This window comes from Zootoca vivipara, chromosome 7 (assembly GCF_963506605.1).
Source record: "Zootoca vivipara chromosome 7, rZooViv1.1, whole genome shotgun sequence".
Taxonomy (NCBI): domain Eukaryota; kingdom Metazoa; phylum Chordata; class Lepidosauria; order Squamata; family Lacertidae; genus Zootoca; species Zootoca vivipara.
Genome location: NC_083282.1, coordinates 95,942,140 through 95,967,875, shown reverse-complemented (window position 1 = coordinate 95,967,875; position 25,736 = coordinate 95,942,140). Strand labels below are relative to the sequence as shown.

The 25,736-nt window shown below is 51.7% G+C and overlaps 1 protein-coding gene across 1 annotated transcript; it reads left to right on the top strand.

Moving 5' to 3' along the window:
- The first annotated feature begins 7,408 nt into the window (after positions 1-7,408).
- Positions 7,409-20,683, top strand: LOC118088736 (protein-glutamine gamma-glutamyltransferase E). Its single transcript, XM_035122751.2, has 13 exons — positions 7,409-7,513; positions 9,638-9,805; positions 10,010-10,246; positions 10,706-10,824; positions 13,080-13,208; positions 13,500-13,677; positions 14,711-14,846; positions 15,038-15,141; positions 16,261-16,506; positions 17,090-17,383; positions 18,121-18,278; positions 18,551-18,684; positions 20,441-20,683. Exons 1-13 carry the CDS (start codon positions 7,507-7,509, stop codon positions 20,586-20,588), a joined length of 2,058 nt encoding a protein of 685 aa, XP_034978642.1. The 5' UTR covers positions 7,409-7,506; the 3' UTR covers positions 20,589-20,683.
- The last annotated feature ends 5,053 nt before the right edge of the window (positions 20,684-25,736 follow it).

Here is a 25,736-nt window from a genome sequence, read left to right as displayed (position 1 = left end):
TAATGTTTCAGAGAACCAGCAGAACCAGTCTGCAAAGGTGGCGCAACCAAGTCAAAAGGACGAAGGAAGTCTGGAACTCTGGCACAAGAGACTTGGACACAGAGACACCAACGTTATTCTGGAACTACAGAAAGGTGATCTTGTGAGAGGTCTGCAGGTAAAGCAAAGCAACACAAATACACCAACATCAAAATGTATAACTTGTGTTAGTGAGAAAGCAACTAAACCTTCTTTCCCACGTTGTGCAGAGAAGAGAAGCACTAAAGTATTGGACATTGTCCATACAGATCTATGTGGACCAATGAATGTGTCTTCTCTAGGAGGTAATAAATATATTTTGATATTTTTGGACGATTTCTCGAGATTCTGCGTAGCCTACTTTATCAAGGAGAAGAGTGAGACAGTGGAATTGTTCAGGGACTATCTTAACATGGTCAAGAACAAGTTCCAGCGAGCCCCTTCCATTTTAATGTCCGATAATGGTGGGGAATTTTGTTCACATGAGATGCAGGCCGTCATGGCTAGAGAAGGCATATCACACGTGACCACAGTTGCCTACACACCCCAACAAAACTCAATTGCAGAGAGGAAATTTAGATCCATTTTGGAAATGACAAGGTGCATGCTAAAGGAAGCTAACTTGTCACACAGGCTGTGGGGTGAAGCGGCTCGTTGCTCAGTCTATCTTCAGAACAGACTGCCCACAAAAGGCGCAGAGCGCACACCATTTGAACTTTGGCATGGAAAAGCCCCAAATTTGTCACATATACGTGTATTTGGAAGTTTGTGCTACTATCATGTGCCCAAGGAGCACAGACACAAACTTGATTCCAGAGCGAAGGCAGGGATCCTAGTTGGGTACGCTTCTGGAGGAAAAGGATATAGAGTCTTGGATCCGCAAACTGGCAAGACAAGTTCGCAGCATGTAATTTACTTCGATGAGCAAGGCAAAGTTGATACAAAGGACACTGCCATTGATTGTTCCAAGGAGCCACAGGATGAGGAATTTGTGATTTTTCCTTTTGAACCAATACAAAGTACTAATCCAACTTCTAGTGTCGTAGCACCCCCTATAGGTGACACCCGAGAAGACGTGGAGGTCCAGGCCCCTGGCAGCACCAGAGACGAAGATGATGACGAGCAGCTGTATGGGGATATGCCACTGCTGGAGGAGGATGAGGAAGCTGATGCGGTCGAAAGACCAGAGGTCAGACGCTCATCCAGAACCAACAGAGGTGTTCCACCATTACGGCTGTCCTACCTTACAAGGTCGGCGTCTCCACAGGAACCTTCCAAATGGGAAGAGATAGAGAGGATGCCACCAGATGAAGCCAGTCTCTGGAGGAAAGCTGCTCAGGAGGAGATAGATGCACTTCATCGGAACAGGACCTGGACACTCACAGAACTACCTCCTGGTAAGGAAGCAATTGGAAGTAAATGGGTGTTCAAGGTTAAAAAGGGTTCAGAAGGGGAGGTGCAACGCTACAAAGCTAGGCTTGTGGCACAAGGTTTTTCCCAGAAGTATGGAGAGGATTACGATCAAGTGTTTGCACCGACAGTTCGATACAGCAGTGTCAGACTACTTTTAAGTATTGCAGCATCTAAGCAAATGTCAGTTTACCATATTGACATTGCGACAGCCTTTCTTCACGGCGAAATTTCTGAGCAGATTTATATGAAGCAGCCCAAAGGTTTCATTAAACCAAATGAGGCACATCTAGTGTGCAAGCTGCAGAAAGGACTTTATGGTTTGAAGCAAGCAGCGAGGGCTTGGAACCAGAAACTCCATGAGATGCTGGTGCAGCTTGGGTACAAGCAAGGGACTGCTGATAAGTGCTTGTACACCAAACAAAGGAATGGACAGTTTTCGTACATTTTAGCCTTTGTTGACGACCTTTTAATTTCTACGTCAAATGAGAAAGACTATAAAGACATAGTCAAACACCTCAACAGGGAAGTAGAGGTCAAGGAACTTGGAAAAGTGAAATACTACTTGGGAATTCAAGTTGAGAGAGAAGAGGATGGATCGTTCTTACTCAGCCAAAGGCAAAAGATAACTGAACTGATTGAAAGCATGCAGATGCAGGACGCACACCCAGTTGCGACACCGATGGCCACAGACTTCTTGAAGAATCAACAAGGTTCGAAGTTGCTGCCAAACAACACGCAATACAGGTCAGCGGTCGGCAAACTTTTGTATTTGGTTACCACATGCAGACCTGACCTGGCAAGTGCAGTGGGGATCCTAAGTAGGAAAGTAAGTTGTCCCACTGAGCATGATTGGGCTGGAGTTAAGAGGGTTGTTCGTTATCTAAAGGGAACCATGGACTGTAAATTAAAACTGCCAGCTGTCAGAGACCCTAAACTGCTTGGGTACACTGATGCGGATTGGGCTGGGGACAATAAGGATTATAAATCCACAAGTGGCTATGTTTTTATGTATGGGGACGGAGCTATTGCATGGGGCAGCTATAAACAGAAATGTGTAGCTTTATCGTCCACAGAATCTGAGTACATTGCGGCTTCGGAAGCTTGCAGAGAGATCCCCTGGCTGGATCAGCTCCTGAAGGACTTTGGCGTGCCAAGAACGGGACCTGTCAGCTTGATGGAGGACAATCAGAGCAGTATGAAGCTGACACAAAGTGAAAAGTTCCTTGCACGCACCAAACACATTGGGGTCAGGTACCACTACATACGCCAGGTGATCGAGGATGGACTTGTTGAAATGTGTTACTGCAACACTGACCAGATGACTGCAGATGTCCTAACAAAGCCCCTGCCAAGAGAGAAGTTCCAGGATCTTCGTGGCAAGCTGGGACTCTTGGGTGGTTGATTAAAGTTATTTATGTATGTTTTTGTGTATGTTGTGAATTGCCTGAGAAGGGGTTTGTGGGATGCAAAGGGTTAAGTGCAGTCAAGTCACAACAATCCCTAGATAGTCCACTTGGAGGACTGAGGAGGAGGATATGACTAAGCGTAGTTTCCTCTTCCTTCACATGCAAATGAGTTGAGGAAGTGGCAGATAAATCCTGAAGGAAACAGCCATTTTCCCTCTCTTGGACCAGACCTCTTGGACTACACACATCTTAGTGAGTCTCTCCCTCAAGGCCTCCAGCCTAGAGAGAGAGATGAGATGGAGTCTCACTTCTTATAAGTGAACTTCACAATGTATATATTACCTTTTAACTAAGCAAGTCTACCTCTTGAGTGTGCTGTACCTCGAGATGCTTGTAAGTAAACATCTTTTATACTTTTAAGAGCATTGTGTTGTGTCTTTTCTTTTAAGAGGGAAAAAGGGGAAATACCAGGAAAATACACTTTATTTTAGTGGCTTAAATCAAGCCTGCGCAAACGTTCTTCTGCTGTGTATTTTGCAAAAGGGGAATGTTTTACTCTGCTAAAGTTTTGTGCTTGCTAGCGCAAGCGGGGATAGGATATATTAAACAATATCTCCTCATCCACATTCCTGAACATTCCCACAAGAACTGTTGGGCAGTGGGGCAGACGCTCCTCCACATGCAGCTGCTGGGTGACCTTGGGCTAGTCATCACACACTCTCAGCCCCACTCACCTCACAGGGTGTCTGTTGTGGGGGAGGAGGGGAAAGGAGATTGTTAGCCGCTTTGAGACTCCTTTGGGTAGTGATAAAGCGGGATATCAAATCCAAACTCTCTTCTTCTTCTTCTTCTTCTTCTTCTTCTTCTTCTTCTTCTTCTTCTTCTTCTTCTTCTTCTTCTTCTTCTTCTTCTTCTTCTTCTTCTCGGAAGGTGCTGGGCTCTCCATCATTGGGGAGTTTTAAGCAGAGACTCGATCACCAACTATTAGGGAGACTTTAGTTGTGATTCCTGCATTGCAGGGATTTTGTCATGGGCCAGGAATCAGCTTCACCTGTTGAGCAGCAGCCTGAAGGAGCAGAAGTCAGAGTGACTCCACCTGCCACTGATCAGCCTTCTTGCTCCTGATGAGAACCAGCTGGCTCCAGCTTTCTTCAACAGGGTTTCCAGCCTCAGTCAGTTGCTGGAAACAATATTCGCCGTTCCTGACCAGACTTTGCTGCTTCTTGCCTCTTGTGACCTTGGACTTTCTGCTTTCTTGACCCCGGACTGCTGACTACATGAACTGAAATACTTCTGGCCTTAGGACTGGACTGAACCTTGCATCAGTGGCGGAGCTTCATGCTCCGGCACTGGGGGGAGCCTCCCAGAGGGGTGGGGTGCGTGTTCCAGGGCCGTGGTGCACCTCCCAGGGGCACAGCGTGCCTCCCGGAGTGGCGTGACGCACGTTCCGGGGTTGTGGCGGGTGCCTGCGATGGCGCCCCCTGGAGCCCGCCGCTCGGGGCGGCCCACCCCCACCGCCCCTATCTCCCTACGCCCCTGCCTTGCATATACACTCTGCCTCAAGGCAAGTACCCCCTGAGACTCGGCTGGTTAGCGCTGGCTTCTCCTACCACTGAGCTCTGCCTGGTTGAGCAGCACGGGACTATGACAGTGTTGGACTAGATGACCCTTGGGACCCCATCCAACTCTATAATTCTGAGAGTCCCTGCTGTTGGTATGACTACTATTAGAAACATCCCAGCTCTATGAATATTAGTCTGCTCTCCCTTGAGAGCCAGTGAAGCCCGTGCGCCATCAGAGCTGGTGGCAGCAAGGTTGTGGCTAAGGTGAGTTTTGAACAGGGGGCGGCCAGTCCTGGCCCACATCTTGAACCAATGGCCAGTTCCTTGCAAGGAACAGGATTTCTTTCGGTCAGCTGTTTCGCAATTCAAACGGCAACCATTTGATGGTTAAAGATTTCCTCACATTGGTTAATGCACACACAGCCAACCCAATCTGCTCCTGGCCTTGTGAGCATCATCCTTGGGGTGCGTGGGCCAGTCAGCCTGTCCACCCCAGGAGGGGCTGAGCAGGAGCCAAGAACTGTGGGGTTGGCACATCCCTTCCCCAGAAGGATTGCCCCAGCAGCTCTTCCTCCCTCGCTCTTGCTCACTTGGGGCCAGATTGCTCCAGCATTTCCTCCCCATCTGACTTTCATAACTGTGTCACGCGAGTCACCCTGAAGTGGGGCAATATCTCTGGCCAAAGAGGCAGGAAGGCTCCCAAACTCCCGGGCCCCTTCATTTGGGAGGGAGGTGCCAGGAGGGGATTTCTGCTGCCCCTCTACAAGGTACAAGACCAAGAGTAGCTTGGAAACAACAAGGAGTTGGGCCCAGGTGAAGGTGGAGGGACAGAGCAAGCCCAGCCCAGCCCCAAGGCCAGTGTCAGGGCAACCAAGAGCATGGGGGGGGCACCATCAACAGGTGGGGACAACTATACCTTCTCCTGGAGCACTGCCAGGGGAGGAGGGTGGCCAGGATCTGAGCAAACTCACCACCTGCAATAAGGTCTAGGAGAATCTATGTTTGGGGACAAAGCACTGAGAGGGGGGGGGGGAAGCAATCTTTCCCCTCCCCCCCAAGCTTGCCAACCTCACTGCCAGTAGCCAGAGGCCAGCACATGGCCCCATCCCACCCCAGGTGCTCCTCATCCAAGGGCAGTAGAAGGTCTGAAGATGTAGGGATTCTGTGGCAGGAATGAGCCTGTCCAGTCAACCTGATGGCAGCTGGAGGGTGTGTGTGTGTGTGTCTGTCTGTCTCGCCGTCCCTTGATTGAGCTCCACCTTGCCCCTCCCTCCAGGTAAGCAGGTGAGCCACAGACCTGGGGAGGAGTGATCATTTCCACACTTTTATCCCTGGCAGTCACTGGTGAATATGCAGAACTAGATGTAACAAGATTCCCTGGATAGGAAAACCATCAGCTCAGGGTGTGGCCCTTCATAATAATCTGCTTGCCGTTGGCCTATGTTGCCACTCAGTGCTGAGGCAGCCTGAATGGAGCAACATAAAGGAGATTCTGGCTGCATCAGTCACTGTGCGGTGAGCCGGGAAATGCCAGCATTGCTTCCTCTGTCATGGCCTGGAGGACGGTGGAGCCAACAGCAGAGCCCACCTAAGAGAAGGCAGCTCCTGGGCCACTGGCTCCAGACCCTGCGATATGCATCTGCAAGTGAGGCTTTCTCCATGGGCTGCAGTTCCTTGCACAGATGCCCAGCCTGCAAACTGGTCGGAGGACTTGCTGTCTTGAGATGTTTGTTGGGCAAAGGGATGGCACCGCTGCATCAGAAGGAGAGGAAGAGCAGGCAAGGCTGGCATGCCATGTGCTCCCGACTGGCACCAAGGCTCTGCCTTGACTTCCTGTAGAAAGAGGGCTGCTTTCCAGTTTCAATGGGAAAGCCCATTAGCAGGAAGAGGGTTCCCTCTGCTTTTCCTGTGAGCAAAACTGCAACACTGGAAGAATTGGTAGACGTATCAGCTCGTGACTCAGTGGAGTCACATCCGTCTCATGTGTAGAAACACATATGGATAGTGGTTCCTTGCCACACACTCTTTCATGGAGGGTTTTGACATAAGGAAGCACTTCTTAGTCACTGCCATGACAGTCACTGGTGCAAATGGCCAGATCCTGGAAGCCAGCAGGCCCCATCACAGCTCCCCTGCCTGCTTGGTCCCAGCACTGGCCGAGAGAGCACTGCTCTGGAAGAGGCCAGGCCTGTTTCATGTGTGGCAGCAAAAATAAGTTGGTGCATGAATATGCATCAGTTGTTTAAGAAGCCTATTAACATAAGAAGCTTTGAGCCTCCCCTGCAAGTGGTTGCCCAGGAATACTGGAGAGAGGGAGGGAGGGAGGGAAAGGGACGCTTTTTCTGAGGTGCCTTTGGAGGGTCTCCTTCCTTGATTGCTTTGTCGCCACACACAGGCCACACATCCGTCCTGTGCTGGGATGGGCATATTGGAGGGAGGAGGCAGTGCGTTCCTGCTTTTGTCAGAAATGGCCTTGACTTCTCTGGTAACAAGTTCAGGGAAGAGTTGACCTGCGCACAGGCAGCTGCAGCCATCCACCACCTCCCACCCAGCAGAACTGCAGCAGGCAGAGTGTCTGACATGCAGGGAGTGCGGGATGCAGCAAGGAATTAGTGTTAAGGAAGGAGTGCAGCTTAATGAGGTTGCACCACCCAGCTGTTCCCCAGTGGGAAATGCTGGCTTCATGAGTTAAGAGATGCCCTGGTTGTACAGAGCCCCGTGTACCTGCCCCAGAGGGCTGGCCGCTTGAGGGCTTTGTGCCAAGGCCTTCCTAGAAAGACTAGGGAAAAGGATACTGGTGGCTGATTCAGGTCCCTTTCTTCTGACCTGGAAATGACTCCCCGCTGCAGGCACCCTTTCTGTCATCAGCCTTCCTGGAGTGAAGAGCCAACCAGAGTCACTCCTGCCTGCCCCTCCCATGGCAGGCGCACTCTGTCAGGGAAGGTTGCAGCACTGTTGATGTGACTTGTGAGCCTCGCCCACCTTTGGACAAAAAGGAGGAGTCTCCAGTGTGCTGCATATAAGGTGTTTCCAAACCCATTGAGAGACTCATCCTATCCCTGGGAGCTTCTCCAGAGAACCCAAAGAGCAGCAGAACAAGAGACAGCATGGCTGGTGAGTACAAGCTGCCCTGGGCAAGGCCCCAATATGGGCTGCCTGCAGAGCTGGGCAGGTGTGAATAAGGAAGGCTTGTCCATAATTTCATGGACCTGTTGGGCATGCCAGCAAATCAAGGCTTTGCCTTTGCCCTCTCCTCTACCCCTCCACAGCATCAGCTAATAGAAGACAAGCCAGCTGGGTTCTTCCTCTGCAGAGGGAGCCTTTGCATCTCTCTGGTGGGCTGGCCTTCCTCTAGCCATGCACCCTACCTTGCTCGGACAGACCCAGTACACCTGCCCCCCTGCCCAGAGGGGCTAGGCACAGCCCTGCCCATTTCCCCCAGCCCTGTTGCTGCCATCCTGGAGGGGATGGTGAGGGTCCTCTGCTTTCTAGAGTGGATAAAGACCGGTGGGGCTCATCCTGGGCAGGCAGCAAAGCAGAGCCAGCTTATCAAGGACATGGATGGGAAAGGGGACTACCCTGGGCAGGGCAGGGTAGTTAAAGTTAACCTCTATCCTGACCCCACAGAATATGCATATACCACTATATCACAGAAAGAACCCGTGCTTACAACATCTACATGCAGTTAAAAGCACATGAAAATTAAACTCAGGGATCCTCCACTAACTACAGTATTATGGTGTCTGCTCCAACCTTTGGAACTCCCTCTCTAGTGATCGCTCAGTCCGTAGAGTATGAGGCTCTTAAACTCAGGGTCATGTGTTCAGCCCCACCTTGGGCAACAGATTTCTGCAATGCAGAGGGTAGACTAGATGACCCTCGGGGTGCCTTCCAACTCTACGATTCTATGAGCCTTTGAAAGGTGATGTCTTAATTGTCTGCATGAGCTGGGCAGCGCGGAAAAGTTTTCAGCAGGCGTCCATTGGACTTCCAGTGACAGCGCGTTTCGCAAGGCAGGGCCGGCTCTCTCAGAGGAGCCTCGCCAGCTCGGAGGACCAACGAGGCTCCGACAGTTCCGTTATGGGGCGTCCGCCGCCAAGCAGCAGCTTGCCAAAGGCAAATCTTTAATCCCCGGCTGCCTCCTGGGCTGGGACCCGGGCCTGCCCTCTCCCCACCGGGACACGCTCCGCGCGCTGTCCGCCCCGTTTGAAGAGCCGTAATTACAGCGAGAGGCGAGGGCAGGGCAAGCTAGCGCTTGCGGGACGCGGCTGGGCTCGGGACTTCGGGGCCCAGCTCCTTCGGTCTGCAGCCCAGCCCAAGCGCTCCCGCACCCCGGGACAAGGAGCGGCGGGGCCTGGAGTCTTCCCAGGGCGATGCAGGACACACGAGAGATGGTGAGAGAGAGAGAGAGAGAGAGAGAGAGAGAGAGAGAGAGAGAGAGAGAGAGAGAGAGAGAGAGAGAGAGAGAGAGAGAGAGAGAGAGAGAGAGAGAGAGAGAGAGAGAGAAGAGAGAGAGAGAGAGAGAGAGAGAGAGAGAGAGAGAGAGAGAGAGAGAGAGAGAGAGAGAGAGAAGGCTTGGCCGCATCCAGAATGTGGCCGGACTCCCATGGCGAGAGACTGGGCGACTGCCCCACTCCCGCCCGGTCCCGTCCCAGGCACTAAGAGAGGTCGGTCCGGAGCTGCCCAGCAAGTGCTGAGCCCTTAAATTCGTGAGTGGATTTTGCTTAGTCACAATCCATCCCTTGACTAAATACTTTGGCACCGGGGACGATGGTTTCTGTCAGGGTTCTGTATACGCAACCCAACACGCGTGAATCCGCAGAAAGCGACTGAGCTCAGCTGGGCCAGGCCGGGCCAGGCGGGCTGGTGCCCTTGCGCTGCCCTGCTCCGCAGCGTCTGCTCTTGCCAAAGTGCCGCAGCGCCACATGGAGGGCTTGCCCTGCCCTCCTGCCCACAACTCCGCAGCTGCCACAGATCTCCTCCTCCTTTCGCACGGGAGATCTATTTGCATTGGTGTCAAATGCGGTGAAGTTGAGCGTCAAGAGCTCCATTTCACGCGCGTTTTTCCAGCCGAGGGAAAGGTGGTCCCCTGACTCTTGGTCTTCAGGGAAAGGAGCGCCCTGTGACTGAAGGGTGCCTTCTGGGTCTCTACTAGGGCATGACCTGTTTAGGAAAGGCGCAGGCGAGCCTCCCTCCCTGCCTGCCTCAACCTTTGGGGTCTTGTCCCCGCTTTTGCAGCTGTGCCAAAGATTGACTGGAAGCTGGAAGCCAATGGCAGCGCGCACCACACCGAGCAGTACCCCGGCACCGAGCTGGTGGTACGACGGGCACAACCTTTCAATATCTCTCTGGCCTTCGGTGGAGCAGCGCCAGCTCCAGGCAGCCTCAAGTTCACCGTCGAAACAGGTAAGCCGCCACCCTCTCCGAAGGGAGCTGACCCTGTGGGCTGCATTGTGCGCAGCCACCGAAATGCAGAGCCCAGCTGGGTGACTCCTTGGCTCTCCATGTCCAGGGGGCCACTTGGCGTAAAGGCCCCCACCCCGGAGTGCGGGCTGCCCAAGATGTGACCTCCACTATGCCCAAAGCTTACCGCCTTCCTCCTGCTGCCAGGATCGACCTCTGCCCTGCAGGACAAGACCCGCGTGGCTTTTGGCATCTCCAGCGCCGCACCCAGCGGCGGCTCCTGGGGCGCCGTCCAGGCCTCTCCGGCGGCTTCGGGCTCCCTGAGCATCGCCATTTCCAGTCCTGCGAGTGCCGCCATCGGGCGCTACCGGCTGGGGATCAAAACGAACACCGGCGCCTCCCACCTCGGCACTTTCGTGCTGCTCTTTAACCCCTGGGTGACAGGTATTTATTAATTAAATTTGTATGCCGTCCTTCATCCGTAGATCTCAAGGAGGTTCACAACATAAACATATAAGAAACACGAAACACTTAATAAAAACAAGAACGAAAACAAACCAAAAATACACGGCCCCCCCCAGCGCTTGATGCCAGCGACCCCACCCCACCGTCCCCTCCCCCGACGACTGTCCCCTTGTCCCACGGCCTTTTCTTGTGGGGACCCGAGACTCGTCCTCGTCCTCGTCCTCCTCCTGGCTAGGTGCTTCCAGCTGCACGAAGCGGCCTCAGGGTGGCTCACGGGTAGCGCCGGGGGGCCTCTTGCACCAAGGCGCGCAGGGACAGGACGGGCCACCTGCAGCTACAGGGACAAGGGCTAGGGGCATCCCAAGGAGGTATTGGGGATTCCGAGTTTTTCCCCAGCCAAGTGGCCCCTCAGCACCGGCCTGTTTCTTTCGCTTGCAGGAGACGACGTCTTCATGGGCAACGAAGCGGAGCGCAAGGAATACGTCCTCTCTGAGTTCGGCGTCGTCTTCGTGGGCAGCGCGAACCGCATCTCCACCGTCGGGTGGAACATTGGCCAGGTAGGGGGAAGCCTTTGGGCGGTGGCTGGAGACCGGGGTGGGGTGGGGTTAGGAGAGACGCTACCTGCCCCGTCCAGAAATGCCCAGAGCAACTGGAGCTCAGCTACGTGCACACGCGCGCCCTCCAAATCCCGTTTCCCCACACTTTCTCAAAAGAAGAGAGAGAAAACGCGTCCTGGGTGTGAAACCAAAGGACCTTTCCAGCTGCTCCTCAATTCCAGTTGTGGATAGCAATGCCTCGTGTCTCCTCCCCCTCGACCAGAGGCCAGAGCGCACTTCCCAGGCTGGCTGGACGGTCCCTGGGGGGGGGGGTCTTCGGGTTGCCATATTTTGAAGAGCAAAAAACAGGACACATTTGCCGACTTCTACTTTTAACTATGGATTACCATGATAGGGCTGCCATACGTCTCGCTTTCCCCCAGACACGTCTGTGAATCGGACTGTCCAAACGGTGTCTGGGAGGATTTTTTGCCAAATTGGCGAAATGTCCAGAAAACTCCGAACGTATGGCAACTAAGTCACCTTTTGAGGAAAATGCTGTAAAAATCCCCCCAAAGCCCAAAGACTTAGTTTTTTGGAGAGAGATTATGACTAGCCATGAAAAAGAGGGCCTGTCTTGGAAAAAGAAGACATATGGCAATCCCGGGAAGCGGGGGGGGGGGAGGGGAGAGGGAGAAGGAGGAGCCCCTGGCCTGGGTAGTCTTAACAAGCTGAACATTCTCCGGGATAGTCCAAGGGAGGGAGAGGGGCAGGAAACCTTCGGAGCCATTGTGGGCCCCTCTTGCCCACTCAGGCCCTGTGAGAGATTAGCAGTCAAACCTCACAAGCACATGTTCTTGATCCCTTATATTTAAATTATTTATTTCTTTTATTGATGGCAACCTTGATGGCAGAAAGTGAGGAGGAATTAAAGAACCTTTTAATGAGGGTGAAAGAGGAGAGTGCAAAATATGGTCTGAAGCTCAACATAAAAAAAAAACCCAAGATAATGGCCACTGGTCCCATCACCTCCTGGCAAATAGAAGGGGAAGAATGGAGGCAGTGAGAGATTTTACTTTCTTGGGCTCCATGATTACTGCAGATGGTGACAGCAGTCACAAAATTAAAAGATGCTTGCTTCTTGGGAGAAAACCAATGACAAACCTAGACAGCATCTTAAAAAGCAGAGACATCACCTTGCTGACAAAGGTCCGTATAGTTAAAGCTATGGTTTCCCCAGTAGTGATGTATGGAAGTGAGAGCTGGACCATCAAGAAGGCTGATCGCCGAAGAATTGATGCTTTTGAATTATGCTGCTGGAGGAGACTCTTGAGAGTCCCATGGACTGCAAGAAGATCAAACCTATCCATTCTTAAGGAAATCAGCCCTGAGTGCTCACTGGAAGGGCAGATTGTGAAGCTGAGGCTCTAATACTTTGGCCACCTCATGAGAAGAGAAGACTCCCTGGAAAAGACCCTGATGTTGGGAAAGATTGAGGGCACAAGGAGAAGGGGATGACAGAGGATGAGGTGGTTGGACAGTGTTCTCAAAGCTACCAACATGAGTTTGACCAAACTGCGGGAGGCAGTGCAAGACAGGAGTGCTTGGCGTGCTCTGGTCCATGGGGTCACGAAGAGTCGGACACGACTAAACGACTAAACAACAACATTTATTTTATTTAGTTTGTATATTGGCCTTCTTCCTAAGATCACAGTTGACAACATAAAAATACAGAAAAATACAAAATGAAAACACAAAATAAATAAGAAAAGCAAAAGCAAAACAAGTCAGTAATTTCCCCAACACATGAGAAGGCGCTAAATCCACAGAACCGCATTGCTGATAGGCCGACTCAGACCATAGAAATGCAATTGGCAGAGAGGGCTCTGTGTGGTGTCATTTCCCCTCCTCTCCTGCAGAGGAAGGAACAAATAGTACCCCCTGGTCCTCTCTCTCTTCCTTCAACCAGTTCATAGTTTTGAAGGAAGTTTTACAAAACACAGTTTTACAACCTAATTCCTGTGCATTTAATTTTGCTGCCAAGGTTGGGGTTTTGAAACTCTGTTCAGTCCACAGTTATGGCCACTTGGAGGGATAAATCGCAGTTAAAACCCACCCCACAGGCTGAAGCTCAGCCATTCCCTTGGGGAGTCTGGAACTCCTGGCCAGGCCAAGATGCCTCCTGGGGGAGCTCCAGGTTACCGTATGTGTGCAGCACTGGGTGATGCTGCCACAGGATGAAGAACCATTTCATTTGTCTTCCTCTCTGTGTTCAGTTTCAAGAGGACATTTTGGATGTCTGCCTTGCCATCCTAGACCGGAGCTTGAGCTACCGCAAGGACCCAACTGCTGACGTGCGCAGACGGAATGACCCCAAATACGTTGGGCGGGTGCTCAGCGCCATGGTAAGGAAAGCCCAATATGAGCCAGCTTCCCACCCTCCCCAATGGATGGGAGCGAGTGTCCCTGAGCCACGAGGGGACTCTTGCCTGCCTGCCTACAATTGTATGATTCTATTAACTTTCCTCACTGCTTTGCAAAAGATGTGGAGGTGGGATCATGGGTGGAAAGGGGAAGGCAGGCAGTCGCCTACTCCCTTCCTGCTGCTCCCTGGTACAATCCAGCCTGTGCAAAAAAGGGGGGAGGAGCAGGAGCAGCTCATTGACCTCTCTCAACTCCCCCCTCCCCCGGTGCAGGTCAACAGCAATGACGACAGAGGAGTCCTGCAAGGAAACTGGAGTGGGAATTACAGTGGTGGGGAGAGTCCAAGCAGCTGGAATGGAAGCGTGGACATCTTGAGGAAATGGAAGGACTCAGGATTTAGACCTGTCCTGTATGGGCAGTGCTGGGTCTTTGCTGGAGTGCTGACTACAGGTAGGTCTGCCTGAAACACCACCATGCACCACCAAGCTGCTGGGGTGAGGAATTAGCTCAACCACCAGCTGTGGGTTTTCATGGCAGGCTCGGCTGCCTCTGGTCAGCAGCCAAACCACAGGTGGCAGGCAGGCAGCAAGCGTTTGGTCTGGGCAAAATGGGTGGCTGAGTGCAAAGGGTGCCATGCTTTTGGCTGCAAGCAGCTTCTCTGCTGCTGCCCCCCCCAAAAAAAATTCAGAGTCCCCAGGGAACCATTGTTAGAGGGATTTTGTGGGAAGGATAGGAGATATGATTTTCCCCTTTCTCCCTCTTAATAAAAGAATCACACATAAAATAGTACTTACATAAAGTCTTGCACTTGACTCCAGCAGTTACAAACAGGCAAATTCTGCTTCTAGATTACAATACATAGTTGAGCTAAAAAATGGAATCTCCACTGGAGCAGAGACCAGACAGACGTCCATCTGCCTCAGAAGCATGGCGGAAGCATGTTTGTGTGTGTTGTGACTGGGGAGAGAAGCATCACCCTCTCTGGGTCCGTGAACTCCCCTGGTGGGACTCTTTCCGGGCTGGTGGTCTCAGTCGTCTGACAGGCTCTGCTGGGTCCCCCTGGCATTTTCAGATGTGTGAGGAGGCAGAAAAGGTGCTGGCCCTGACAAAGAGGGCAGTGGGGCATGAGGCAGCTGTCTATCTAGTGATGAAGTTTCAACTTTGCACCTGCCTCTCTCACCCAGCACCCTAAACCAGTCCTCGTCACAGGAGACTCTGGAGTGGAAATGGCAGCCACTGCTCTACTTCCTTCCAGTGACCCCTCCCTGGGCTCCAACCCCTTTCCATGCTTGCTATTGTGCCAGCCCACAGAGGGAGGGGGTTGGTCAATGGCAACGTCTCCCAAGGAGCGCTCACAGGCCACAGAGCCAAGAGCACCTGCCTGAGAAGTTGATGTTTCAGCCAAGAGTCTTCCCCAGCCATTGCCTCTGCCCCTGAGGAACAGCCTCACAAATTTCATATTCTCTCTCTCATTCCCTCTCAGTCCTCCGATGCCTGGGAATTCCAGCACGCATGATCTCCAATTTCAATTCTGCCCACGACACCGACAAAAACCTGACTGTGGACGAGTACTATGACAGCTCTGGGAACCCCCTGAACATTGCTTCCGACAGTGTCTGGTAACTCAGTCTGACTCTTCCCCCCACCCCACCTGCACCAGCATCACCACCTGGGGGGGGGAGGGTGGAAGGGATCTCTTGGTCCTTTCCTTGCCTCCGTTGGCAGGAGGAAGTTGCCATGGTGGAAGCCACAGTCTGCCCTCATCTCACTGCAAACCTTCACCTCAGGCTTGTTTTCTTCTCTGGCCCAGGAACTTCCATGTCTGGAATGAAGGTTGGTTTGTCCGGCCGGACCTGGGATCCCAGTTCAATGGGTGGCAAATTCTGGATGCAACTCCCCAGGAGAGGAGCACAGGTGAGGACTGCGCGGGGGGAGGGGCGGCTGATTTGTGCTTTGCCTTCTTGCCACACTGTTCCCCATGGCAGAAATGCCTAGGTTTGGCGAGGGGCTAAGTGGCAGGCAGCAGAATCAAGGAACTGTAGCGTTGGAAGCAACCCAAAGGCTCTGTGTTGTTCCAGTTCAATTCACTATTTGGGACCAATTCTGATCTGCTAAATATGTATTTTTTGAAAGGAAAGATTTTGTGGGGTGCAGAACACCAAGGTTGATTGTAGGGACCAACCAGAAGCAACATTGGCCATTTGCACTAGCTGCCATTCTGCTATCGGGCCAAGTTCAAGGCCTTGGTACTTTCATATATGGTCCCTATACAGCTTGGAAGCAGGTTCCTTGCAAGAGAGACCGTCTTATCCCTTTGCTGCCCACAGGGCTGGATTGAGGTTTGATGAGGCCCTAAGCTACAGAAGGTAATGGGGCCCTTCATATGTCCAGCTGTCCTTTGTCAACAACAAATTGTCCATTCACATCAAAATAATTTTGAATTACCAATATACATAAAATTGATTAATTTTAATAGATCCATACACAACACAAAACACTGTTGCTGTATGTAGGTTTTATCTTATTTGTTTTTTTATCTTATATTTTGGAAATGTACATCCAGGGTTTTTTTTCTTTAATTCCCCCCCACGGCCCCCAGAGAGTGGGGCCCTAAGCTGCAGCTGGCGGGAGGTTTCTCCTGCAAGTTCAAAAAATCTCCCCTGCCTCTCTCTCTGCCCCTTCTCTCACCCCCAAACTCACAATGGCTCTCACCCAAAGCAACTGACCTGTAAAGAAGCAGGGCTTTGAGTGGGGCTGCCCTTCTTCTGTGGAGCAGCATCCCTGGTGAGAAATGACAGGCAACCGTGATCTGCACTTTCTGGAAGCAGCTGAAGACATTTTTGTTCTGACAGGCTTTCCCAGCTGACTTAGTGGGTCTTTGCTATGAAAGTTTATTTTGTAGGCTTTTCATTTTGTTTTAAATGTACTGTATCTGCTATCTGGGGTTTTGTTAGCCCCCCCCCAACTGTTTTCTTGCATGTGGCCTTGAGGCGCAGAATGCCCACTGGTTCTCCTTCCCTTTCTTTCCTGCAGGCATCTTCCAGTGCGGTCCAGCTTCACTGACGGCCATCAAGGAAGGAGATGTTGACCTGAACTACGATTGCCCATTTGTCTATGCGGAGGTCAATGCTGACCGCGTCACCTGGACGTATGACACGGACACGGGAAAGAAAACGAAGGTCTACTCTGAAACCAAGACGATTGGCCAGAAGACAAGCACCAAGGCCGTGGGCAGCAATGCCCGCCGGGATGTTACCAACAATTATAAATACCCAGAAGGTAAGGCATGCAAATGGAGACAGAAACTGGAAATGTTGAGGTATCTTGATTATTGCCAAGGAAATGAGCCCTTACCCAAGTTGTGGGGAGCAAGACTGGCCCATCAGATGAGCAAATCAGAGGGAGGCTCACATGGGTGTAGCCAGTATTTTTGGTGGGGGGGGGCAGAACCTCAGTTAAATATTTTTATGGATTTACATGATGGGGGGCAGCTGCTCCCCTACTCCCCCTTGGCTACACCTATGGAGGCTCAGGTGTTTCTCAGAAGCATTTCCCAGAAGCTTCTTTGGCCGCCCTGTCAGCAGATAGGGTGGAACATGGGTGGCATTGCCCACCAATGAGTGGGAGGGAAGGCAGGCAAAGGTTTTCAGTCCATGCGCCACACCCAAGCCAGGCCTGAGCAATGAGCCCCATGGCCTGCCTGCCAGCCCTCCGGACCCCAGCCCTCCTGCCAAGGCCCCAAGAGCCCCTGGCCTGGGGAAGGAGAGGGATGGGGCCCTTCATGCAACTGCTGGTCCCTATGGCTCCTGCATTGGGGCCTGACAGCCCCGCTGGGCTTTGCCACCTGCTGTTTCTCTTCCAGGCTCAGAGAAGGAAAGAGCCATCTTCAAAAAGGCCAGCGAGAAGCTGAACCTGGACACGTTCAATGCCATATCTGCCAAGGGTCTGAACCCCAACCTCTCAGGGACTCTGAAGTCCAAGAGCCCTGAGCCAAAGGTTGGTCAGGATGTTGACTTGGTCTTCACCCTGAAGAACCTCGCCTCCGAGGCCAGGAGCCTGACGGCCAAGATGACCGCCTGGTCCATCGTTTACAATGGGAAGCTCATTAATGAACTCTGGAAGGACTCTCTCGAGGTGACTCTGGGACCACAAGAAGGTAAGCCTTTTGTGGGCTCCCCACAGCAAGGGGGCAGTCTCCAATGCTCCCTCTTCCTCCTCCTCCGCCCCCAAGCCACAGCCAGGCCTTCTGGAGAAGCCCACTCAGAGGGGTGTGTGTGTGTGTGTGTGTGTGTGTGTGTGTGTGTGTGTGTGGCAGAGATACTTCTCATACGTCTTCCTCTTGGCTTGTTGGGGTGGGGGATGGTGAGTTCCAGCGACCTCCTCAGATCTTGGGGTGTAAGGAACACCCACTGCTGGTGTGTGCCGACTTCTGTGCTTGGCCTGCCTGCCCCTTTTCCCACTTGCTCTACCCCAAGAGATGGGGGCCTCCTCTTTTTGCACCCATGGGCAATGTTGGGGGGCAGGGGAAATGGAAGAGGGGGATTGTTGCTCCCCAGACCCCCCCCCCCCCGCTAGCCAAGCTCCTGCCTTGGTAGCCTCTGACTGTTCTTCACCAAGGGCTATGGGACTCACCTTCCCCTGAAGAAAGGGCAACACTTTGGGGTTCTTCCTGGCTTCAGAGGGGGATTTAGAGCACCGCGAGAGGTTATTCTGCACCAGCCACTGAGCCACAAGGTGTTGCAACTACTGCATGAGGCAGGGTATGAGCATGAGGCAGGGTGCCAAATTTGGCTTTCCACGGGTACTGCTGAACTATGGAAGACCAAATTCTGCCCCTACTGGCTTGCATGACCCACATCTCATGGAAGGCCCTTTGTTACTTGTCACTTTCAGAGAAAAAGTTTCCTCTCAAGATCTCATATGCTGAGTACCAGCAACGCCTGACACCAGACAACATGATTCGAACCACAGCCTTGTGCCAACTCTCACAGGGGAATGAAATTGTGGTGGAAGGAGACATCACACTGGGCAACCCCTCCATCACCTTGAAAGTAAGCCTTCCTTAGCTGTCTCTGTGCCCAGGAGAGGCTCCTGAGTGCCTCCCTGCCTTGATGCCCACAGAATTGCCTCTCGAGTTTCTCTCTCTTTCTCTCTCTCTCTCTCTCTCTCTCTCTCTCTCTCTCTCTCTCTCTCTCTCTCTCCTTGCTGGGCGGTTCGTGGCCCCCTTTGGAGGCCTGTGCCCTCCTGGCTTTGCCCCCTGGCCTGCCCCCTGGGAGGCCTGGGGAGTGGCCATCTTGCTCAATGGGGACCTTTCTCTGGGCAGGTGCTGGGACAGGCGAAAGTGGACCAGCCGCTGAAGGTGGAGGTGGCCTTCACCAACCCCCTCAATGAAGAAGTGAAGGACTGTGTGCTGCAGGCAGAGGGCAGTGACTTACTGGCAGAGAGGCTCAAGCTGAAGTAAGTAACTGGGACATCCAGGCAGGTGGGCACCTCCAAGGGGTGCCGTGTCCCTCCCCAGGACTGGGGGTGGCTGCTGGGGTGCTCCCTTGTGGTGCTCCAAGCTCCCAGTTCCTCAGCTGCACTTCTGGACCAGGCAAAGTCAGGGCTCCAGTCTCCTGGGGGGGGGAATCTGGAAAGGGGCACCCAGAAGGGACTCCTGTGTCTTTCTGGCCATGTGGGGCTTCCTTCCCCGAAAGAGTCACAGCCCACTTTTCTTTCACCTTCCTAGTCAACTTTTCTACATGTGCCAGTAATTGTCAGTGACAGAGGCTGGGGCCCTTTTGCTTCAGAGATGTCTTTTAATAGTTGAGGAATTGCTTCAGGGAAGTGTGTGTGTGTGTGTGTGTGTGTGTGTGTGTGTGTGTGTGTGTGAGAGAGAGAGAGAGAGAGAGAGAGAGAGAGAGAGAGAGAGAGAGAGAGAGAGAGCGCTGTGCACAGGCAGCCTCTGCTGCAGACATGGGTTTCTGCCACGCTTTAGAAATGTTTGCACAAATAGTGGTGAAAACCCTCTCTCCCCCCCCACCAGCACCCCACTGCTCAAACTGCTCATTTGTAAACCCCGCCCCCCACATGCCAACCACCCCAGGCAGTGCTTGCACTGGTGCTGTCACTCACCCCACCTGGTGGCAGCTGTGTGGGGCTGGGGCTGGGGCTGGGTGTCCCCAATGCCTTTCAACACTCCAGCCAGGAACTGGCAAAGGCAGAGCTGGGCTGCCGTTTCTTTGGCACATCCAAAGTCAGGAGGAGGCTGGGCTGCCATTGGGGACAAACTACTCTGAGTGATCTTAGAAGAAAAAGTGATCCTAGAAGAAAGACTTCAAGGAGGACCCTTCCAGAGAGGAATTGGGACACTGGGTTTGATGGGATGTCAAAGTATTTTGTGGGGAGAGGGACCCGTGCTCCAAATTGGAGCAATGAAGGTCCCACAAGCCACTTGTGTGCTTTAGCTGGGCCCAGGCTGGCTCCCCGGCTCCCCACCTTGCTGGCATGTCTGTGGGAGCTTCTGGCTACCTTCAGCCTGAGCTGCTTAATTGGGGGACATTTAGTTTGGCCCTCAAATCAGAAGTAGGATAAATTCCCAGGCATACGCCCCCCCAATACCCTTCCTGCCATCTGCTGCTGCTGCCACAAGGTGATGGGGGGAGGGAGGGGCCGTCCAGAGCTGCTCTTCCTAGAGTGGTCTGAGAGGGAGGTGATGGGCAATGGGAGATTGCTCAGCACCCCCCCCCCGTGGGTCCATCATGTAATCCCTTTGGGCAATGCTCGGCCTAGGGCTGCCATTCATTGTTTCTCCAGGCTCAGAGTCCCCACCCCCCACTGGCTGTATCTACTGATCCACCTGAGTGATCATGGCATGTCCAACCTGGACCCCGTTAGCCCCAACCCCCGCCCTGGTCCCTTTGGGAGCTGCCCTCCTAGCTGTGGGTCCTTCTGAAGGGGAAGCACCTGCTTCTGCCACTGCTCCTCCCCCAACTCACAGTTATTGTGCTTGATCTAATTAGTAGTGAAAAACAAATGAAGAAGCAGCCTAGCCTGTGCATGGGATCCCAGCAGGGAGAGGGAGACCCTGGGAGAGCCTCTGGCTTGGCGGCTGCTGCGGCTGGAGCTAGCCCTGGATTCCTGAAGGGCAGCGGAGGGCCAGGCAGCCCCCATGCCAGGCCCACAGCTCCTCCTGAGCATCAGCTGACTGGCATCTTTTGCTCCTTGTTTGCAGTGCGCCACCCCTGCAGGCCAAGCAGAGCACCCGCCTCGAGTTCGAGGTGAAGCCCACGAAGAGTGGGACGAAGCAGCTGCTGGTTAATTTCTCCTGTGACCAATTTCAAGACATCAAAGCCTTTGAGACCATTAATGTCTCTGCCTGAGCATGACTAGCCATGGGGCAGCTGCCAGGAGGATGGAGCCAAGCGGTAGAAGGGGGAGCCTGCGCACAGGGGGGCCTCAGCCCCGTTGTTTTCATACACATTTTAATACAAGTTTTCTTCTTATATCTCCACTGTGTGGCGTCATCTTCTTCTGGCTGGTGCGTGCCTTTGAGAACCCCCCAAACCCGACACATTAGCTGTGAGCCTTAACCCCTTTGGTCTCTCCCAATTCTATGGCTCTCTGATTCTATGACATTTTGACTCTTGGGACACCACGGCCTGCCAACCCAGCAGGCAGAAACAGGGGATGAAAAGCAGACCCCATGCAATCGACAGGACTGGGGGGCGGGATTCCAGACTCTTTGCAGGGAGGGGGGCTGAAACCTGGAATGGAAAGTCATGGTTGAAGCAGCAGTGGCCGTTCCTTCACCAACCATCCATCTCCTTCATGTGTGTGTAATCCTTGGACCCCAATAACAGCTCAGAGCAGAGGACACCAAAGGGGGGGGGATCCCATCCTTGGCTGCAACATTAAAAGCACAGGGATTAGGCTATGAAACCTTGTTTTACGCAAGTCCAGCTATCAACTCAACTGACTCTCCCTTTCCTACCCTGATTAACAAAGTCAACAACCTGGGAAGTAAGTTTAAAATATAATTTACTTATTATCATGCATTGGTTCACAGCAATGGCAGGAGTACAAATTATGCAGGCAAAATACCTCTGAACTCCTGCCATAAACCAATCACCCAGCACACTTCCAGCAGAGTTGTAAACATGGAGCTTTTGCAAGCGGATTTGCCCTGATGGATAAACAGCTCAAGACGCAAGCGCACTCCAGGCAATTAGCTCCTTATTGCCTGTATTAAGCTTAGTGGTTGCAATATATACAGAAAGTCAATTTATGGCTGCTGGTCCCAACAGTGAAACATCTCACTTAGCATACTGTGGCACACAGCAGTAGTCTAAGGAGAAACTCCAGGTATAGGGTGGTAAATTCAATAAATAATAAAATAATAAAAAGCAGAGTTTTTCAAGGCTATTCCAGATACTGCAAGCTCACAATGATCTCATTCTTCTTATCTTGCAGCTGTGTAACCATTCTGGTTTCTCTGGCCAGCATCACATACAGAACAGACACTCACTCAGTTGTCTGTAACACAAATGATCCATCCCCCAACAATATTGACCTTTACAGTACAGTCAAACCTCGGTTGTCAAACGTAATCCATTCCAGAAGACAGTTTGACTTCCGAAATGTTGGACAACCGAGGATCGAAGGGTGGCCGGCAAAGTCAATGGAGATAAAAGGGGGGGGGGGACTCCACAGAAGCTGTTCGGCTTCCAAAAATTGTTCGAAAACCGGAGCAGTTATTTCCGGGTTTTCGGCATTCGGGAGCCAAAATGTTCCAAAACAGAGGCGTTTGCAAACCGAGGTTTGACTGTATAACTGGAGCAGGAAGTACCAGGAGGAAGTACCCCTTCTCCAGGAGAGGAGGGGAAATGACATCACACAGAGCCCTCTCTACCAATTGCATTTTGATGGTCTTGGTCCTTAGCTGTCAGCTGTAGTCTTAGCCCCTCCAGCTGCTAGCTAGCAAGAACCTGCACTTTTTAGGTTGGACTGCCAACCTAACCCTAACCCTCCGATTCAGGTAGGTTGGTCTGACGCAGTCAAAATAAATTAAAAAATTGTCCAGTAGCACCTGAGAGACCAACTAAGTTTGTGCATGCACACAAAAGCTTATACCCAGAACAAACTTAGTTGTTCTCTAAGGTGCTTCTGGTCAGTTTTGTTATTCTAACCATCAGAGAGAGCCCTCTCTGCAAATTGTATTTCTATAGTCTGAGTCTCTGCCTGTCAGCAGTGACTCTTTTAGCCCCTTCTCAGGCTAACTAGCGAGAATGGGCTTTTGTTTTGTTTGGCTGCTAATCTCGCACACTTTTCCAGCTGAGGCAAGCAGACCTATGCCCCAGCACACCCTGTTCTGTTCCCCATCTGCTGCTGGGGCCAAGCAGGCTGCAGTGGGATTCTCTTTCTTGCTCAGGCTCCGCAGGCGTCCTGCTGGCCCCCCCAGCAATCGGCTGCATGTTCAGCAGTTTCCCGATGAGCAGGTGTGGCAAGGAGATTTGCTCCGTGGGTGGCCCAGTCCGTCTGGCTCCTCCAGGAGTGGGAGGCACAGCCAGGGAAGCGCCACTGGATCCCCTTGGCTGTGCTGGCCTCCATCAGGGCAGCTCTGGCAGAGCAGCTCCCCAAGGAAAGCTGCATGGTGGCTCATCCCCACCCCCTCCGTGGCACTCTGAACCCCAACGGCTCAGACTCTCACCTCTGCCTTTCCCTGCAGAGGAATAAAAGCCAAGGACGAAATGCTGCAAGCCTATTGAGGTGAGCTCCAACCCAGAGACTGTGCAAGAAGGAAGACGTTCAAGACTAATCCTTGTTAGCTTCCTCTCCCCCTTCCTCTCAATGGGGCCCAATGGCTATGGGGGAAGGGCATCTCTGAAGATTTGCCTTCCAGCTCTCAGTGATGTTCAAAAGAAAAATCCTCCCCCTCACCTGCAGTTATGATGCTGGGATAGGATCATAGGACCAAAAGAAAAAAGACAAAACTTCTCCCATTGGGAAGCTGGCAGTAAAGTTAAGTTTCCCCAGAAAAAAATGCAGAATGAAGGAGAATAACAGAACCCTGAAAACCGAAGCTGCAGAGGGATAACCCTTGGCACAAGAGTTTCTCAATGCTCCTTGTTGTGGTTCTGGTTCATACATAAACTACTTATGCTGCAAATTACCATCATTAATGGAATTGATCTGTGCAAGACCAAGGTTGCCTAAGGCAGAACACCTGCCTGTCCCTGTAATTTGCAGGCGCCCCAAATGTGGCTTGAGCATCATGCTCCCCTTCCAGTTTATTTTCTTGCTCCCTGGCTCCCTGGCTTCCAAGATGCCTGGTGAGGCCAGAAAGCAGAGGTTGTTTCTCATTCTGCTTTCACCTGGAGGGGTTTCTGAATCCAAGTTGTATTTCATAGGAGCACAACGAAGACAGGAGATGGGACAGGACTGCAAATGTGGAAAGGGTGTTTGGGCTGGAACCCCTTTGTGGCTGAATGTTAGATAAACTGAGCATTTCGCTACTGGTGCGCTGAACCAATCTTTCTGAAAATATGCCCTGTGGGAGATGCAGCAGAAATATTGGGTGACAAAATATAGTGATTCTTCAACATCAGCTTCTTTGAACTGGTCATGCTCTTCAGATGCCTGATTATCGTCTTCCAAAGCAACTACTCTATTCCAAATTTAAGAATGGAAAATGTAATGCTTGTGGTCAACAAAGGAGGTTTAAAGACTCTTTCAATGCAAATCTATTTTAAAAAGTAGTATAAACACCAACAACTGGGAAACATTGGCCTGTGAGCACGCCAATTGGAGAACAGCATTTACCAAAGGTGTTGTGGGCTTTAAAGACACTCGAACTCAGGACGCAAGGGAGAAATGTGCTAAGAGGAAGGCACGCTTGGCAAATCCACACCGTGATCAACTCCCACCCGGAAACCAATGTCCCCACTGTGGAAGGACATGTGGATCCAGAATTGGCCTCCACAGTCACAGACTCACTGTTAAGACCAGGCACCCCCAAACTTCGGCCCTCCAGATGTTTTGGACTACAATTCCCATCTTCCCCAACCACTGGTCCTGTTAGCTAGGGATCTTGGGAGTTGTAGGCCAAAACATCTGGAGGGCCACAGTTTGGGGGTGCCTGGTTAAGACCATGTTCATGGAAGACAATCTTACTCAGCTATGAGGGGTCACATGCAACCCATGTTTGGGGTTCCTACCCTTTGTGTATTTGAACCTTGAGGCAACAATAAAGATTGGGTCTACTGGCTGCACTTTTGGTTTTTAAACTTGGCTGGAAATTCCTTCTTTACTGACCGGAGGGACCCACGGGGAGTGAAACTCCAACGAGCTGGGCAGTGGAGTCAGCCTGCACCCCAGGGTTTTCCTTATTAACTATATGTCAACTTTATGCACCCAAGTAGCCAGTGTCTGTCCACCATATCATGTCTGTTCTTCAGAAAGATCTGTGTCTGTTGCTGAAATATGTAAATTACTTTACAACTCCATTTTTATCTCTCCAGATATCAACAAGTTCCCAATTATCCATCTTTTTAAAAATAAAATAAAAATGTTTTTTTAAAATGAGAGCTGGACCATAAAGAAGGCTGATCGCCGAAGAATTGATGCTTTTGAATTATGGTGCTGGAGGAGACTCTTGAGAGTCCCATGGACTGCAAGAAGATCAAACCTATCCATTCTGAAGGAAATCAGCCCTGAGTGCTCACTGGAAGGACAGATCGTGAAGCTGAGGCTCCAATACTTTGGCCACCTCATGAGAAGAGAAGACTCCCTGGAAAAGACCCTGATGCTGGGAAATATGGAGGGCACTAGGAGAAGGGGATGACAGAGGACGAGATGGTTGGACAGTGTTCTCGAAGCTACGAACATGAGTTTGACCAAACTGCGGGAGGCAGTGCAAGACAGGAGTGCCTGGCGTGCTCTGGTCCATGGGGTCACGAAGAGTCGGACACGACTAAACGACTAAACAACAACAAGAGACTAACAACCCTAGGAAGTTTTAATATTTTTCTCTGAAGCTCTGTCCTGTATTGTGAAGACCACTCCATTCCAATCTCCCACAAGGCACCAATTTTCATATGAAAAATCCACCAACTTTTCCATAAATCAATTATAAATTATTGATTTTTCTTCATTTGGGGCATAAATGCCTAAAGCCACACTTTTCATAGAATCATAGAATCATAGAGTTGGAAGAGACCACAAGGGCCATCCAGTCCAACCCCCTGCCAAGCAGGAAACACCATCAAAGCATTCCTGACATATGCCTGTCAAGCCTCTGCTTAAAGACCTCCAAAGAAGGAGACTCCACCACACTCCTTGGTAGCAAATTCCACTGCCGAACAGCTCTTACTGTCAGGATGTTCTTCCTAATGTTGAGGTGGAATCTTCTTTCTTGTAGTTTGGATCCATTGCTCCGTGTCCGCTTCTCTGGAGCAGCAGAAAACAATCTTTCACCCTCCTCTATATGACATCCTTTTACATATTTGAGCATTGCTATCACCCCTTAACCT